This window comes from Betta splendens, chromosome 17 (assembly GCF_900634795.4).
Source record: "Betta splendens chromosome 17, fBetSpl5.4, whole genome shotgun sequence".
NCBI lineage: Eukaryota > Metazoa > Chordata > Actinopteri > Anabantiformes > Osphronemidae > Betta > Betta splendens.
This window is the reverse complement of record NC_040897.2, coordinates 7,234,060-7,245,794: the sequence shown is the minus strand read 5'-3', so window position 1 is coordinate 7,245,794 and position 11,735 is coordinate 7,234,060. Positions and strand designations below refer to the sequence as shown.

The 11,735-nt window shown below is 42.0% G+C and overlaps 3 protein-coding genes across 7 annotated transcripts in view; 2 read left to right on the top strand and 1 right to left on the bottom strand.

The window, feature by feature from the left end:
- The window catches only part of zgc:153115 (uncharacterized protein LOC768186 homolog), a 6,409-nt gene extending 1,868 nt beyond the window's left edge, over positions 1-4,541 (top strand). The window contains exons 2-3 of one of the 2 annotated variants that reach the window (XR_003783752.3): positions 580-878; positions 3,015-4,541. Coding sequence is in view for 1 of the 2 variants with exons in the window: in XM_029132187.3 (XP_028988020.1) it covers positions 580-824 (245 nt within the window). In the remaining variant the exon portion in view is untranslated. Of the gene's footprint in view, positions 1-579 lie in introns of both variants that reach the window. The other variant, XM_029132187.3, reaches the window with a different exon arrangement.
- Positions 4,542-6,422: 1,881 nt separating this feature from the next.
- On the top strand, positions 6,423-8,062 carry tsen15 (TSEN15 tRNA splicing endonuclease subunit). Its single transcript, XM_029131839.3, has 4 exons — positions 6,423-6,732; positions 6,811-6,892; positions 7,301-7,436; positions 7,526-8,062. Exons 1-4 carry the CDS (start codon positions 6,667-6,669, stop codon positions 7,695-7,697), a joined length of 456 nt encoding a protein of 151 aa, XP_028987672.1. The 5' UTR covers positions 6,423-6,666; the 3' UTR covers positions 7,698-8,062.
- Positions 7,949-11,692, bottom strand: zgc:55943 (uncharacterized protein LOC406337 homolog). Of its 4 annotated transcripts, XM_029131844.3 has the most exons (6): positions 11,430-11,691; positions 10,456-10,597; positions 9,691-9,770; positions 9,471-9,535; positions 9,299-9,362; positions 7,949-8,941 (listed from the first exon to the last, which is right to left on the bottom strand). In XM_029131844.3, the coding sequence occupies exons 2-6, from the start codon at positions 10,544-10,546 to the stop codon at positions 8,903-8,905; spliced, it is 339 nt and encodes a 112-aa protein (XP_028987677.1). In that variant the 5' UTR covers positions 10,547-10,597; positions 11,430-11,691; the 3' UTR covers positions 7,949-8,902. The 4 variants fall into 4 exon arrangements, with proteins under 4 accessions (XP_028987677.1, XP_028987675.1, XP_028987674.1 ...); XM_029131842.3 differs by having other exon boundaries at positions 7,949-9,362; positions 11,430-11,692; XM_029131841.3 differs by lacking the exons at positions 10,456-10,597; positions 11,430-11,691 and having other exon boundaries at positions 9,691-9,936.
- Between the last annotated feature and the right edge of the window lie 43 nt (positions 11,693-11,735).

The following is an 11,735-nucleotide window of genomic DNA, read 5'->3' as shown; positions in this document are numbered from 1 at the left end:
TCATTTTGTTGTAGAAAACGAATGCTGGAGCTATCTCAGTAGTCATCGTTACCGCTAAGATTTGTGAAAGATGTATAATTGTATGCAAAACAGGGATGCATAGACTAAGAAGTGTAGTAAAAGGTTCAAAATATTTGCATAATGCGTGAAATGAAAGTAGGAACCTTTAAATACTATACAATTACAACAAGTGATTAGCAGTCATTCTGTATTTTATCTAACTGTATTTCTAGCATGATAATGAAGATATAATAAATTCGTACATTCATTTATTTTAAAAACATCAAGATAAAAAGCTTAATGTCAATTTATATTTGATCTTAAACTAAACTTGATCTTAACTATAAAATCTGCATATGAAATGCTAGTACTTTGTGAATAACCTGGCTATTTGATAATGATTATGATAATTTTGATGCTTTCTTGTAAGCAATCAAAATAAGTGATTTGATACATGACCTTAGGTGTAATCTGTGTGGTGTTCTCTCCCAGCTAATACCAGGGTTTGTCACTGCTATATGTTTGTAGTGTGATCAGTGACATGCTGGCTCATGGTTGTCCTCTGCTTCCATGCTACAGGTGAGAGGCCCTTCCCATGCACCTGGCCTGACTGTGAGAAGAAGTTCGCCCGCTCCGATGAGCTTGCCCGCCACACCCGCACTCACACAGGCGAGAAACGCTTCCTGTGCCCACTGTGCGATAAGCGCTTCATGCGTAGCGACCACCTGATCAAGCACGCCCGCCGTCATCCTGACTTCCAGCCCTCAATGTTGGGACGCAACAGGGCTGCCTCCTCTGCTTCCAGCCCAGCGGCGCACCATTAGGATGACATGGAGCAGGGAATTCCTGCTTGCTGGCGGCCAGCAGGAGCACATAAGGTCATGGTGGTCATACCTTAACCAGCTACAATCAGATCCACTGACTAGGATTTAGAATTGCTGTGTTGTACTTTAAAAATGTACTTACACACCTACGCCCAGCTGGATGAGATGGGCGGTAGCTTCATTTTACTATCCACACAGTGAGTCATGCGACCACTATCAATCTGCTCTACATAACTAGGGTTGGGTTTCAGCAATGTCCAAATCTACAGAAACTAGAGAGTCGTTAAGAAATGTGTTTTCAATTCCACTTATCAATTCCTGAAAGTAACGCTTGAATGTTTTTCCCCGTCATTTGCATCACATGCATACCACAGCATTATGTGTAACATGACAGGGCAGATTGAACCTTTCAAAGGTGTAGCTTCACATCAGTAATGATACAGTAGATTATAATGAGTGTAAAATTGAAAGATTACATCTAATGACACGTTTACTACAGGTTAGTGCATAAATTCAGCATTTTTAATATTCTGTATTGTAACATATTTACATAACATTTTTATACTAATAAGTTAATGTCATCTTTTGGTTTACCTACTAAATTAATTACAGACAAATCAAGGTACTTCATCACATTGATGGAAAATATTGCCTACTAAGCATACCTCATCATGGCACGTCCAACCTGTATGTTTCCAACATACTTCACTTTATCGGGATTTGATAAGAATTGGAATCAATAGCTATCTGTAAAGTAAACCCAACCCTACACATAACCTCATTTTCTCACATGTAAACACTTCCAAAAATTGCAGGGATTTTTGACATTTTTTCTGTAAGAACACAAATCTGCACATCCATCATCAGCCAAAATCCAACTGTTAATTTCTAGGTTGTTGTGCCCTTCACTATGTTTTCTTTACAGTAGCACAATCTTGTGAAGGTAGGTAGCAAAGCAGTGGACTAGAGGCTTTTGCTGTTTTTAGCTTTGCTGAGACTATATAAGTTTTAGTGGCGGAACATTCCTTCAGTTTTTTATTTCATTAGTAACCAAGATTGAGGTGATGTTTGTCAATATTGTTTCTTTTATAATCAGTTTAACTATAGATTCTACATGAATTTTGTCAGGAAGTGGATCAGATTTGAAGAAGAACTGTTTGCACGCCATCCTTTAGTTTAGATCAGTTATCCATGAAATGCTGACACATAATACACAGTTGTATTATGTCTAATACTGATGCAAATGTACATAAGCTTTGAGCTTTTAATGTAGAGTAATGGTAATGCTACTAACAGCAGAATTAATACATATGGTGAATTGTAGTCCTTATATTAGGGGTGACAGTATATGCTCGATAGGATGGCATTGCCTGTGAGTGTCAGTGTGTATGTTTTATTTTTTATTCTTTTGTTAGTGTCAGAATTGGAAAGTGTGTATGGAATGGTATCAAAATAGTCGAGTTGAGCTTGATTTTCATCAGGGGTTTGGAGCCGGACGGCACAATGGCTTTCAGGATCAGGTGGGCCAGGTTTTAACACTGCTGATAAATTGATGTTTTATATTGGAGAAGGATCTATTAACATGACTGTAACTGTGTTGGAATCAAAATGAGAGACGTCTAAAAAATGAAATGTGGCCATTCTGCTCCCGCACAATCACTTGGACCTTTGTTATGGTGAGCTTTTTAGCGCGTCAGCCCAGTGAGCGTGCAGGTAAAACTAGTAGCCATAACGATAGGTCTAATCTGTGTGTGCGCGCTACTGAACCAGCACAACAGGTGGGAGCAGACACTCCTTTAATGGAATGCAGCCATGAACAATGTTGTCAGTTACATAAATGACCACTGTTCTAAACATTTGGCTGGAAACATATGACAAGAACAAACTGGCGCCTGAGTAACATCGCTGTTCCATCAAATCAAGCAAGCCTTGTGTCATTTAGATATTTGTACATACAGTGTGATTGTAGAGAGCTTGGATCTTTTTCATGTTTCCACACTGTTTGTCCAACTCATGGACATATTCCTTTATCTCAGTGAACAACACTTCTTCAGGAATCTCTGAAAGCCTTAAAGTATGTCATAACTACTTTGCACCATGTTTACAGTTGGATCATTGTGTAGGTATATATGCCCCCCGCTGGGCTCACTGCAGATACTCATTATGCAATATGGCACTTTTTTCTTACAGGTGTATTTGGCTGACTAGTGTAATGACTTACACTGTTACAATGCTTCTACAAGCAAGCACTGTGGAACCTTGCTAATGTGTTGATAACCAATGGTTTGTAAAACTGCCTTTTTGTCCAAGTGCTTTAGAAAGTGTGATACCAGAATTAGTAGTTAATGTTTTTTTGTTTTTTTTATTATTATTATTTAGCGTTTGCGTAGTCATCCAGGCCATCTTTTAATGTGGAACTTGTGTGTGTCATTTTTAAAATGGAAAAATCTTCATTGTTCCCACATCTTTGTTTCTTCCACACTTGGATCAAAGAGCGACTGCATATGTTTTCCTCATCAATGTCAATCCATCTTCATACACCTTTTCACTGTCGATCTATTCATTTCAATGGGAGCTCCTCGGGAGCGAGCGAATGCCATGCTTTTAAACCTTGTACACGCTTCCTCATAGGTTTGATCTGTTAGTTTCTCAGTTGCTGCTGGCAGTAACGTGGAACACATGGACTGTTTAACAAAGACGCAAGCATGACATACGTTTTGGGGTTTTTTTCTTTTCAAATGGAGATATTTTCCTTTAATTTCTCCTCACATTTGGAAGAGTGCTTTCACACAGACTCAAAGCTATAATGTCACAATAACAACATACCTCACAGATTTGTTTTGTGTGTTATCTGTATGGAATCCATCCAACCTATCTTTCAGAAATTCCTATAAAGCCATTGAGCCTCGGGTTTAAGAAACTGTTTTATATCAGCTAGATGGTCTGCCATGTGCCCTTTTACTTATACTTTCTCTATATGCAACATCACTACTACCTGTGTAGCAGCAGAAATCCCCCTTTCTTTGCCCAAATTAACCTATATTGATAATAGACCTTGGCAGATGAATCTTGTACAAACCGCTCCTGTCATGAGCAGCTGTGTCACTTACCAAGGGAAAAACTCACTGCTGGCTGAGGACGAGACTGAAGAATGGGTATTAACGGTCACTTCACTGCAGATATTGCTAGAGCTCAGTCCAAATCTACCTGTTCATATCACTGAATGTGGCTTGGTGACAGTCGAGCATTATCCACTTTGGATTTGTGTTTTGCTGGGCTGCCATGATTTCTCTCGTCACCACACTAATTCAGATATGCACATTGTACAGAAATGGATGTTTTTAAAATTCATGCCTAATTCTTACATTAATGTAATTTTTAAATTCCTCTTACTAAAGCTTTAGTTGAGATATGTAGGAGGAACTGTGGAACTAAATTGCTGCAGCAAGCTGTTTTGATATTTATATTCTCAGGTGTCTTAAAGTTTGAGCATTGGAGTTTCATTATTTCCTGTGCAACACCGAAGTACAAGCATGTTTGATTTCTTTTGTTGTGCTGATTAATTTATTACATAAATGGTATCATTTGTGTGGTTTAATTATTCTTTTCATAACTCATTTTGTGATATGGAACAGTACTAATATAAAATGGTTCCATTTTTTTGCCTGACCTGAAAATACCAGTGCTTTTTTTAAAATAAAAATCCTGATTTGTTCATTTTTTTGTGTAATTCTTTTTGTATTATTCTGTATAATTTGATTAGGAATCATATTTGAATATCAATAAAATTACTTGTTGAATATTAAGTCATAAACAAGTATCTTGATGATCTTGAAAGTTGTGTTGGTCAGGTAAAATGTTGATTTGTCTTTTGTTAACATACAATAATGTATGTATGTTAGTAGAAATAATGTAGTCCATGTTATAACAGAGCAGCTTGTTTTAACTTTACTTTCAGAAGAAGTTCTTCTAATGACGATTGTTTCGGTCTCAGGCCCACAACATTACACATTCACTGCAAAAGGGTGCTATTTCTGCTTTTGAAGCCTGTTCATGTTTTTCAGACAGGGAGGAGCAATTGTTAGTAGGGGCCAAGAGCTGAGTGGTAAAACTACTGAGTTCAACTTTGTTGCCACAGACAGAGAGACACCATGAGCACAATGAGGAACCTCAGTTTCCTCTGCTTCCTGCTCACGCTGGTGTTGGGCCCCATCTCTGTCTCTTTCTAAAGGGCAGATAGTGTCATCTCACGTGTGGTCTGGCGAAGAGCACCAAGGGCTTCACTGAAAACGTTTTCAGGTCCCTCTGCTCTAAATGCAGCATGTATGAGTCTCTGAAATGACAGGGAAGTTTGAAAAGGAATGAGCTGTGTAGTTTCACTTGGCTTTACCCTAAATGTAAGCAGTTGGTGGGATTTGGAGCAGTGCACGCAGCAGTCAGGCACAGTGCACAAGCAATCACACGCTTCAGTTATAGGCAAAAGCAAGATGTTTCCAGATGTTGAGGTGGCTGACGGATCAGCCAATCTCTCCTTTGATCAGCATACATTCTTTAGATTGTTTTCAGTAGTAAAGCATGGCAGACTGCCCCTATAAAAAGCAATAAGATTAAGAATTATAATGTTATGGTACTTGGTTGTGATTGTTGGGTATATCTGTTTGATTTATTTTCAGTAGATTGACATTTATTATTTTGGTTACAAAGTATAATCTGAAAAGAGAGAGAAAATTCTGTAAACTAATATTTGATTAACAATCAGTGCCTAAACAGGATAAAATATATTTCCTCAGCAAAAGAAATATATCATAGTATGTCATTTCATCTCATTTTATTCACAGCTGCAATCTAAAGCAATAATGAGTAGGCAGCATGATTTATTTTGTATAAAAGGCCTTTGCGTTATGGGAACAAAGGTGACACAACATGTAACAAAATAGGAAATTGTCCAGTAAAAGGGGAAGGAAGTGAAGTGAGAGGCAGTGCACTCTAACAGAGGGCTGAGACATGTGTCAAGGCTGTGTGAGAAGGAGACCAAATATGTTTATATGGAGCAAAGAGTGAGAAGCGATGGTGGATTAAAACCTGTCCTGCACTTCAAACCCAGTAATGACTAAAACAGTAAAGTGCTGAGTGAGTGCTTCAGTCAGCAAGTGGGTAAAACGTTTCCTCCTCCAGGCTCTGCAGGGCCACTGGTAAATATCTATGGTCGTTTTGCACATCTGAACTCCTGCAATGGAGCAATCATCATCATCATCATCATCATCATCATCATCATCATCATCATCATCATCATCATCATCCTCATCATTATAAAAAGTCTGAATATCATCATTAAAACGATTAATTTTTACATTAATGTTATAACAATTAATGATGTACATAGATTTGTTCATGTTATATAAAATGTTTTGATTTTACTATTAATTAATTAAATAATTGTTTGAGTCAACTAAACTTAAATCCTTGTCATGTTTTGTCCGCAACGTTGCCTTTATGTTATTTTTAATTTTATAGTAGGATACTATATATAAATAGGTATATATTCGTAAATACATTAAAATATAATTCAAGTACTTTGATAAAAGTTCAAATCATTTTTTTCTCAATGCAGTTTTGGCTAAATTTGTGTTTTATTAGTAGCAATTCTCGTCCTCGTTTCTCAGTCTCGTCTACTGTTCCACAGAGCCGGAACTACAGGAAGTAATCTACACGGACGGTTTTTACTGTAGCACGCCGGCAAAACCTGAAAACATTTCCCACATGCTTCTAGAAGAACAGAAACCTAACGGAGGACAGAGGCTGACGAGACTCTAGTTTGCGCAGTCATACGTTAGTAATTAAAATGTCGGAGTCGTCGGGCAGAACAGATGTGTCAGAGAGACCGAACTGGATCCTTCAGCATCCAGCGGTGGGTCTGAGCGTCGCGCTGCTTTTAAAGTCGTGCTTATAATAATGTTCTAACCTGAGTTTGCTTCTTGTGTGCCAGTACCAGCAAATGAAGAGTCTTGAGGTTGGAGACTGCGCCCAAATGCACGCAGCTTTTCTCGTGTACATGGATCTGGTGGAAGGTGCGTTTTAATAATGTTTAATGAGGTGGTAATTTACCAGGAATTAGTTCGGCTGTATGAATGTTTTAGTTTCAGTGTGTGTGTGTGTGTGTGTGTGTGTAATTTATTATCATTTTGCTAAACTCTTAAATCCATTATTTATGTTTCTGTTTTCTTTTTAAACTGCCAAAGTAAAAATATTGCAGGTCTGTAAAAGTCTTATTTTATGTTTGTCTCGTCACACACAATAAACAAAAACAGAAGTGAGGCACAGGATGTTCACTTTCATATTAGGAATTTTCTGTTCGTAGCCACTAGTGTGCATACATTAGACCTTGCATCTGATATTACTACAATAATAACCCAGTGAGACATTTCTGCCTCATGAAGTACCTCAAGTCTGCAGTGATTCTGTTCCATCCTCCACAGTGCGTCGGTGGAAAGATGTGTCTTGTGTCAAGAGTCCTGAACTGCAGGTGGTTTTACTAGAGGGGAGGGAGAAGGATACAGCACCCATCCACACTATTCTTCCTCTGCCAGTTGATCGACCTTTGAGCCACAAAAGGTGATAAAACACTGGGCAGGTTTCTGCCTCTTTTGTTTCAGCTCTTAGATTTTATACATGACTGTGACTGTTCCTTCTGTGCTGTGCAGCATTCGATACGTCCTGGATAGAGGCTTCCCCATGTTGTTGTGCGCAGTCGCATCCGACTCCACCCTTGTTTACCAGAGGATGACCGATGGATTGGTGACCCCGGACCCTCCTGCTGGGCCTTTTGAGGACGCGGGGCGGCGCCAGCACAGAAAGAGACGGCAGCGGCCCTGAAAAAGCCGAGGCGGAGGGAACCTCAGGCGCTATGTGTGGCTAGACCCAGCAGATGTGCACACCTTTGCTTTGTGCAGAGAGGTTAGACATCCCACTAATTCACAAGGAAACTACTGCTGACATCCTCTTCAACCTGAGGACCTTATACTGAAATGACCGTGTTCTAACAGGAAAGTAAACAGTGTGGTTCAAACTAAAGCAGCAGAAAAATGAAGGAGCAGCCGGTAGTTTGAAATAAGCTTCAGTCAAAGTGATAACATGGTTGATTTAATTTATAAGTCGACTGAGTCACAGTTGTAATATGCTGTCGTATATCTGAATGTCTGAAAGACTCTTCAACTACTGTTAAAAGGTTTCAAACAACACTGTCAGTTGTGCAGAGAAGTGACTGAACAGACTTTATTTTTCTAGAAAAACAAAAAGAGTCAACATAGAAACGTAACACTGGTGAGTAAGGTACAGAATGAAGACGTGTGCGTGGCCCCTGCTGTGTGTGTGTGTGTGTGTGTGTGTGTGTGTGTGTGTGTGTGTGTGTGTGTGTGTGTGTGTGTGTGTGTGTGTGTGTGTGTGTGTGTGTTCTGAATGGTACCACTGTGTCTTGGTGAGAGGAACGACTCGACTACATGAGACAGAGATTACAGCACTTTAACCCTGAGCCTTGTTCAACACAAATACTTCACATTTGGACAGAAAGAGCAGGCGAACGCAGTGTACTGACCCACGGACGGTAGAAAAGAGGTTCAGACTGTGTTTTGGAATGCAGAAAGTTTCCGACCCATTTTGTTGTCAGGGAGGCGTTCGAGGGGGGAACTATTCATAATGATGCAGACGTGGAGACACGCCCACAACAGCGCTGATTGTTTCCTCTAATGTCCGCTGGACGTCTCTGCGACGGCAGATACTGACATTTAGATGTTGTCCAAGCAGGGAAAGACAAGCGGGGGAGAGACAAATGTTCCTAAAGTCCCACGTTTAGAATGGCTTCGTTAACAAAGTCAACTTCTCTCCATTAGAGCAGAGAAAACGCTGAACCGTCCGACATTTTGGTTGCAGTCGTCCACACGAGCAGGTTGTGAGCAGGAGGGCAAGAAGGTGCTTGATTCAAGTCAGTAGTCCGTTCTTCTTCTGTGTTTACATACAAGGGACAGTCAAAGTGAAAGCAGAGTCCCCTTGAACCACGTTCCTCTGAGACCAGGACCTCGGTGCTATGTTATATCCTCCTCCTCTGAGCAGTAGTCCCGGCCCTGGAAACACAACAGAGGCGTGTTACTGTGCTCCTCACAAGGCTTTATTGGTTTCTGGTCAACAGGACTCATCATGGTGTGGTTACTCGTATCCTTTTCAATAAACTCCTCGATGAGACCCAGTCACAGCAGCGCTGCCAGTGAAACGTGTTTTCAGCTTTCCACTCTGCTGGGATGTACTGGACTTGACAGATGGAGGATCTCTGGTGGTATCATATTGTCATCTGCTGTGTCCTCACTTAGTACAGATTTAAAGCCGTGATAGGATTAACCCCCATTATGTCATTTAGCAGCGGCTCTTTTGGGCAAAAGCTCAAAACCAGAGCGGCGCCCTGACGAGGCCTCGTCGTTCCCTACCTTCTCGATTTTCTCATCCAACATCCTGAAAAACTCCTGCTGACTCTCGGAGGAGTGGATGCTCCTGGAACGGGAATATGTCACGAGCAGGTTAGAGCCTTTCAGCGAAACCTGGGGCTTCAGATGATAAATGAACAAAAGCGTGAACGTGTGCAGGTCATCGATGACTTACAGAATCTTTCCATTGGACCCGGTTTCATCTACACTTTGTCCTTTACTGAGGAGAGCGCTGTTCTCCTGCAGGGGAACCACACACACACAAATACAACTTCACCATTAGAACTAAACTATTTTTAAATTTTACTTTAATATTAAGCAGCACTTCAATCAAACTGCTTCCAACATCAATGTCCTGATGGAGACTAAAATAAGATGGAACAGAAGTCACGCACGGTGCTGTTCTGGCCGTCCACGCCGCCGTCTTCTCCGCCGATGTATTTGACTTTCTCCACCGCTTTCATCTTGTACTCATCTGCAACAGAGTTGGAGAGAGGAGCACGTCTCCTCGCATTAATACACGAGCCACTCGCAGCCACCCGGATCAGCACCATCCTCTGGGTTAATACTTCCTGCAGTTCGCTACTCGGTAAAGTGATTATGTGCTTGAATTCTCCCGAATCTATATCCTCTCTTAACATCTTAACAATGGCCGACAAGCAGCCAGTCTGATTCAGGATCAGTCTGATTCTCAGATTTACTCTGCCGCTCACGCGCTCCTCACTGTAGCTTAGCACTGTGCATTTAGAAAGGAAGACCTTCAATAGCCGCTAATAACATGCTGTATGTATGGATTACAATTGATAATTGTGGTGTAAGTAATAATAATAAAGCTGTAAAGAACCATTTTCAATTATGCTCCCATGTGTCATGTCAGTTCTAAACAAACATTTATTAATATTGTGAAAGGATTTAGTGAATCTCTTTGTGTAAAGGCCACTGTTGCGTGTGTGTGACCTTCATCGCCTCAGGTGTGTTGTGAGACACTGTCGCACAATAACGACGAATGTACCCACACAGGCTCAGCAGTGCTGCTGAAATCATGCAGCTATCAGTGATTACGGTCTGCATCCAAACGTGGAACCCGCCACTCTGTGAGGCGGGGATGGAGCCGAACTTAACGGCGGTGGGTTCCGTCGCCGTGCGGTGCAAACACTGACCAGATTGGAGGTCCCCGTTGCTGTAGGCTTTATTCTGGCCCTCCTCCCCGTTGGACACGGCAGACACCTGCTTGGCAGAGGTGCAGCCCATGTCCTCCTCCTGAGCCGTCGGCCTCCTCACCCCTGAGCATGAGAGGTAAACCTGGGGGAGACAGCGTTGGGTGTGTGTGGGGTCAGGAGTTTACAAGCAAAAGGACGGAAAACCATTAACCTCTATAGGAACATTCACAAAAAAAAAAAAAAAGAATCACAGTTTTTGCACCAATTAATCATGACGCGCCCCACCCTGTAAATAACCCGGGTATCTGAAACTATTCTGGGAATAACAGTAGCACAGACGGTCGGAGCGGGCTGTGAATCACGCACAGGCCGGTGTGGGAAAGCACCAATCAGGACGTGCGCACATCGGTGCCAGCTGCACCGCAACAATAAAGCCTTTCAAGCCGTGGAGATGCCACGGTGCCAAGCCGCCGGCCGGCTCGGTTTGTTGGTGAATGGGGGGTTTCTGCAGCGCTCAGAGGATTACAGTGTGGCCGTACCTCCGGTCTTATATCGCCATGTACAAGTCATAGCAATGTGGCTAACGTAACACTGCGTCGGACCAAACGGCGTGTGTTTGCACCGGGCTCCGGTGGACGCGCGGCCCCTCATTATTGACCTTAAATGCACCGGCCGCGCCGCCGACTCCAGCTGCAGAGTCCGCGCATAAACGTCCTATTAGTTTTAACGTGCACGTCCGGATAGATGGGCGCAGACGCTAACGCGTGCAAGGAAAGAAACGGTCAAAGATTGGAGCAAAATGAAGACTGCAGAACGCCTCGCACCAGAGCACGGGGGGAACCACCAGGGTTCCCTGTAGAAATAATAACATAAAAGAGCAGCCAATCCACGGCCAGCTGGGAAACCCGACACGGTATTACACAGACGGAACCAAAATTGGTCAAATACATACAACAGCTGAATGGCAATATTACCTTTCTTTTTTATCCATGGTTCGGGGCTCTTCTGCTTTTAGTTACAAGGGGCCTTGGATCAGACTGAGGACTCAGACCGACCCCATCTATGCCTCTCGTCTGAATCCAGGCATCAGCAGCGGAGATGCAGTCAGTCCGTCTGCCAGCTGTCTGGTCGGACTGCTGGAGCTCATGGCCCGATGCTCTGTTAAAGTGACAAAATGCCACCTACTGGCTGCAAAATGACGCGTGGCATCATTGATAATAAAATACTAAAGAAAGTTAGTGTCTGGACTTAGTTATTTTTACAACAACGCATTTCTTCTT

What these genes read in the sequence shown, in the direction of transcription:
- tsen15 (XM_029131839.3), top strand. Translation starts at nt 6,667, where the DNA reads ATGTCGGAGTCGTCGGGCAGAACAGATGTGTCAGAGAGACCGAACTGG. An exon ending in GGATCCTTCAGCATCCAGCG is followed by an intron (nt 6,733 to 6,810) that starts GTGGGTCTGAGC and finishes CTTGTGTGCCAG; the next exon opens with TACCAGCAAATGAAGAGTCT. An exon ending in GTACATGGATCTGGTGGAAG is followed by an intron (nt 6,893 to 7,300) that starts GTGCGTTTTAAT and finishes CATCCTCCACAG; the next exon opens with TGCGTCGGTGGAAAGATGTG.
- zgc:55943 (XM_029131840.3), bottom strand. Translation starts at nt 9,936, where the DNA reads ATGTTAAGAGAGGATATAGATTCGGGAGAATTCAAGCACATAATCACT. An exon ending in TGGACGGCCAGAACAGCACC is followed by an intron (nt 9,536 to 9,690) that starts GTGCGTGACTTC and finishes GTTCCCCTGCAG; the next exon opens with GAGAACAGCGCTCTCCTCAG. An exon ending in GGGTCCAATGGAAAGATTCT is followed by an intron (nt 9,363 to 9,470) that starts GTAAGTCATCGA and finishes TTCCCGTTCCAG; the next exon opens with GAGCATCCACTCCTCCGAGA.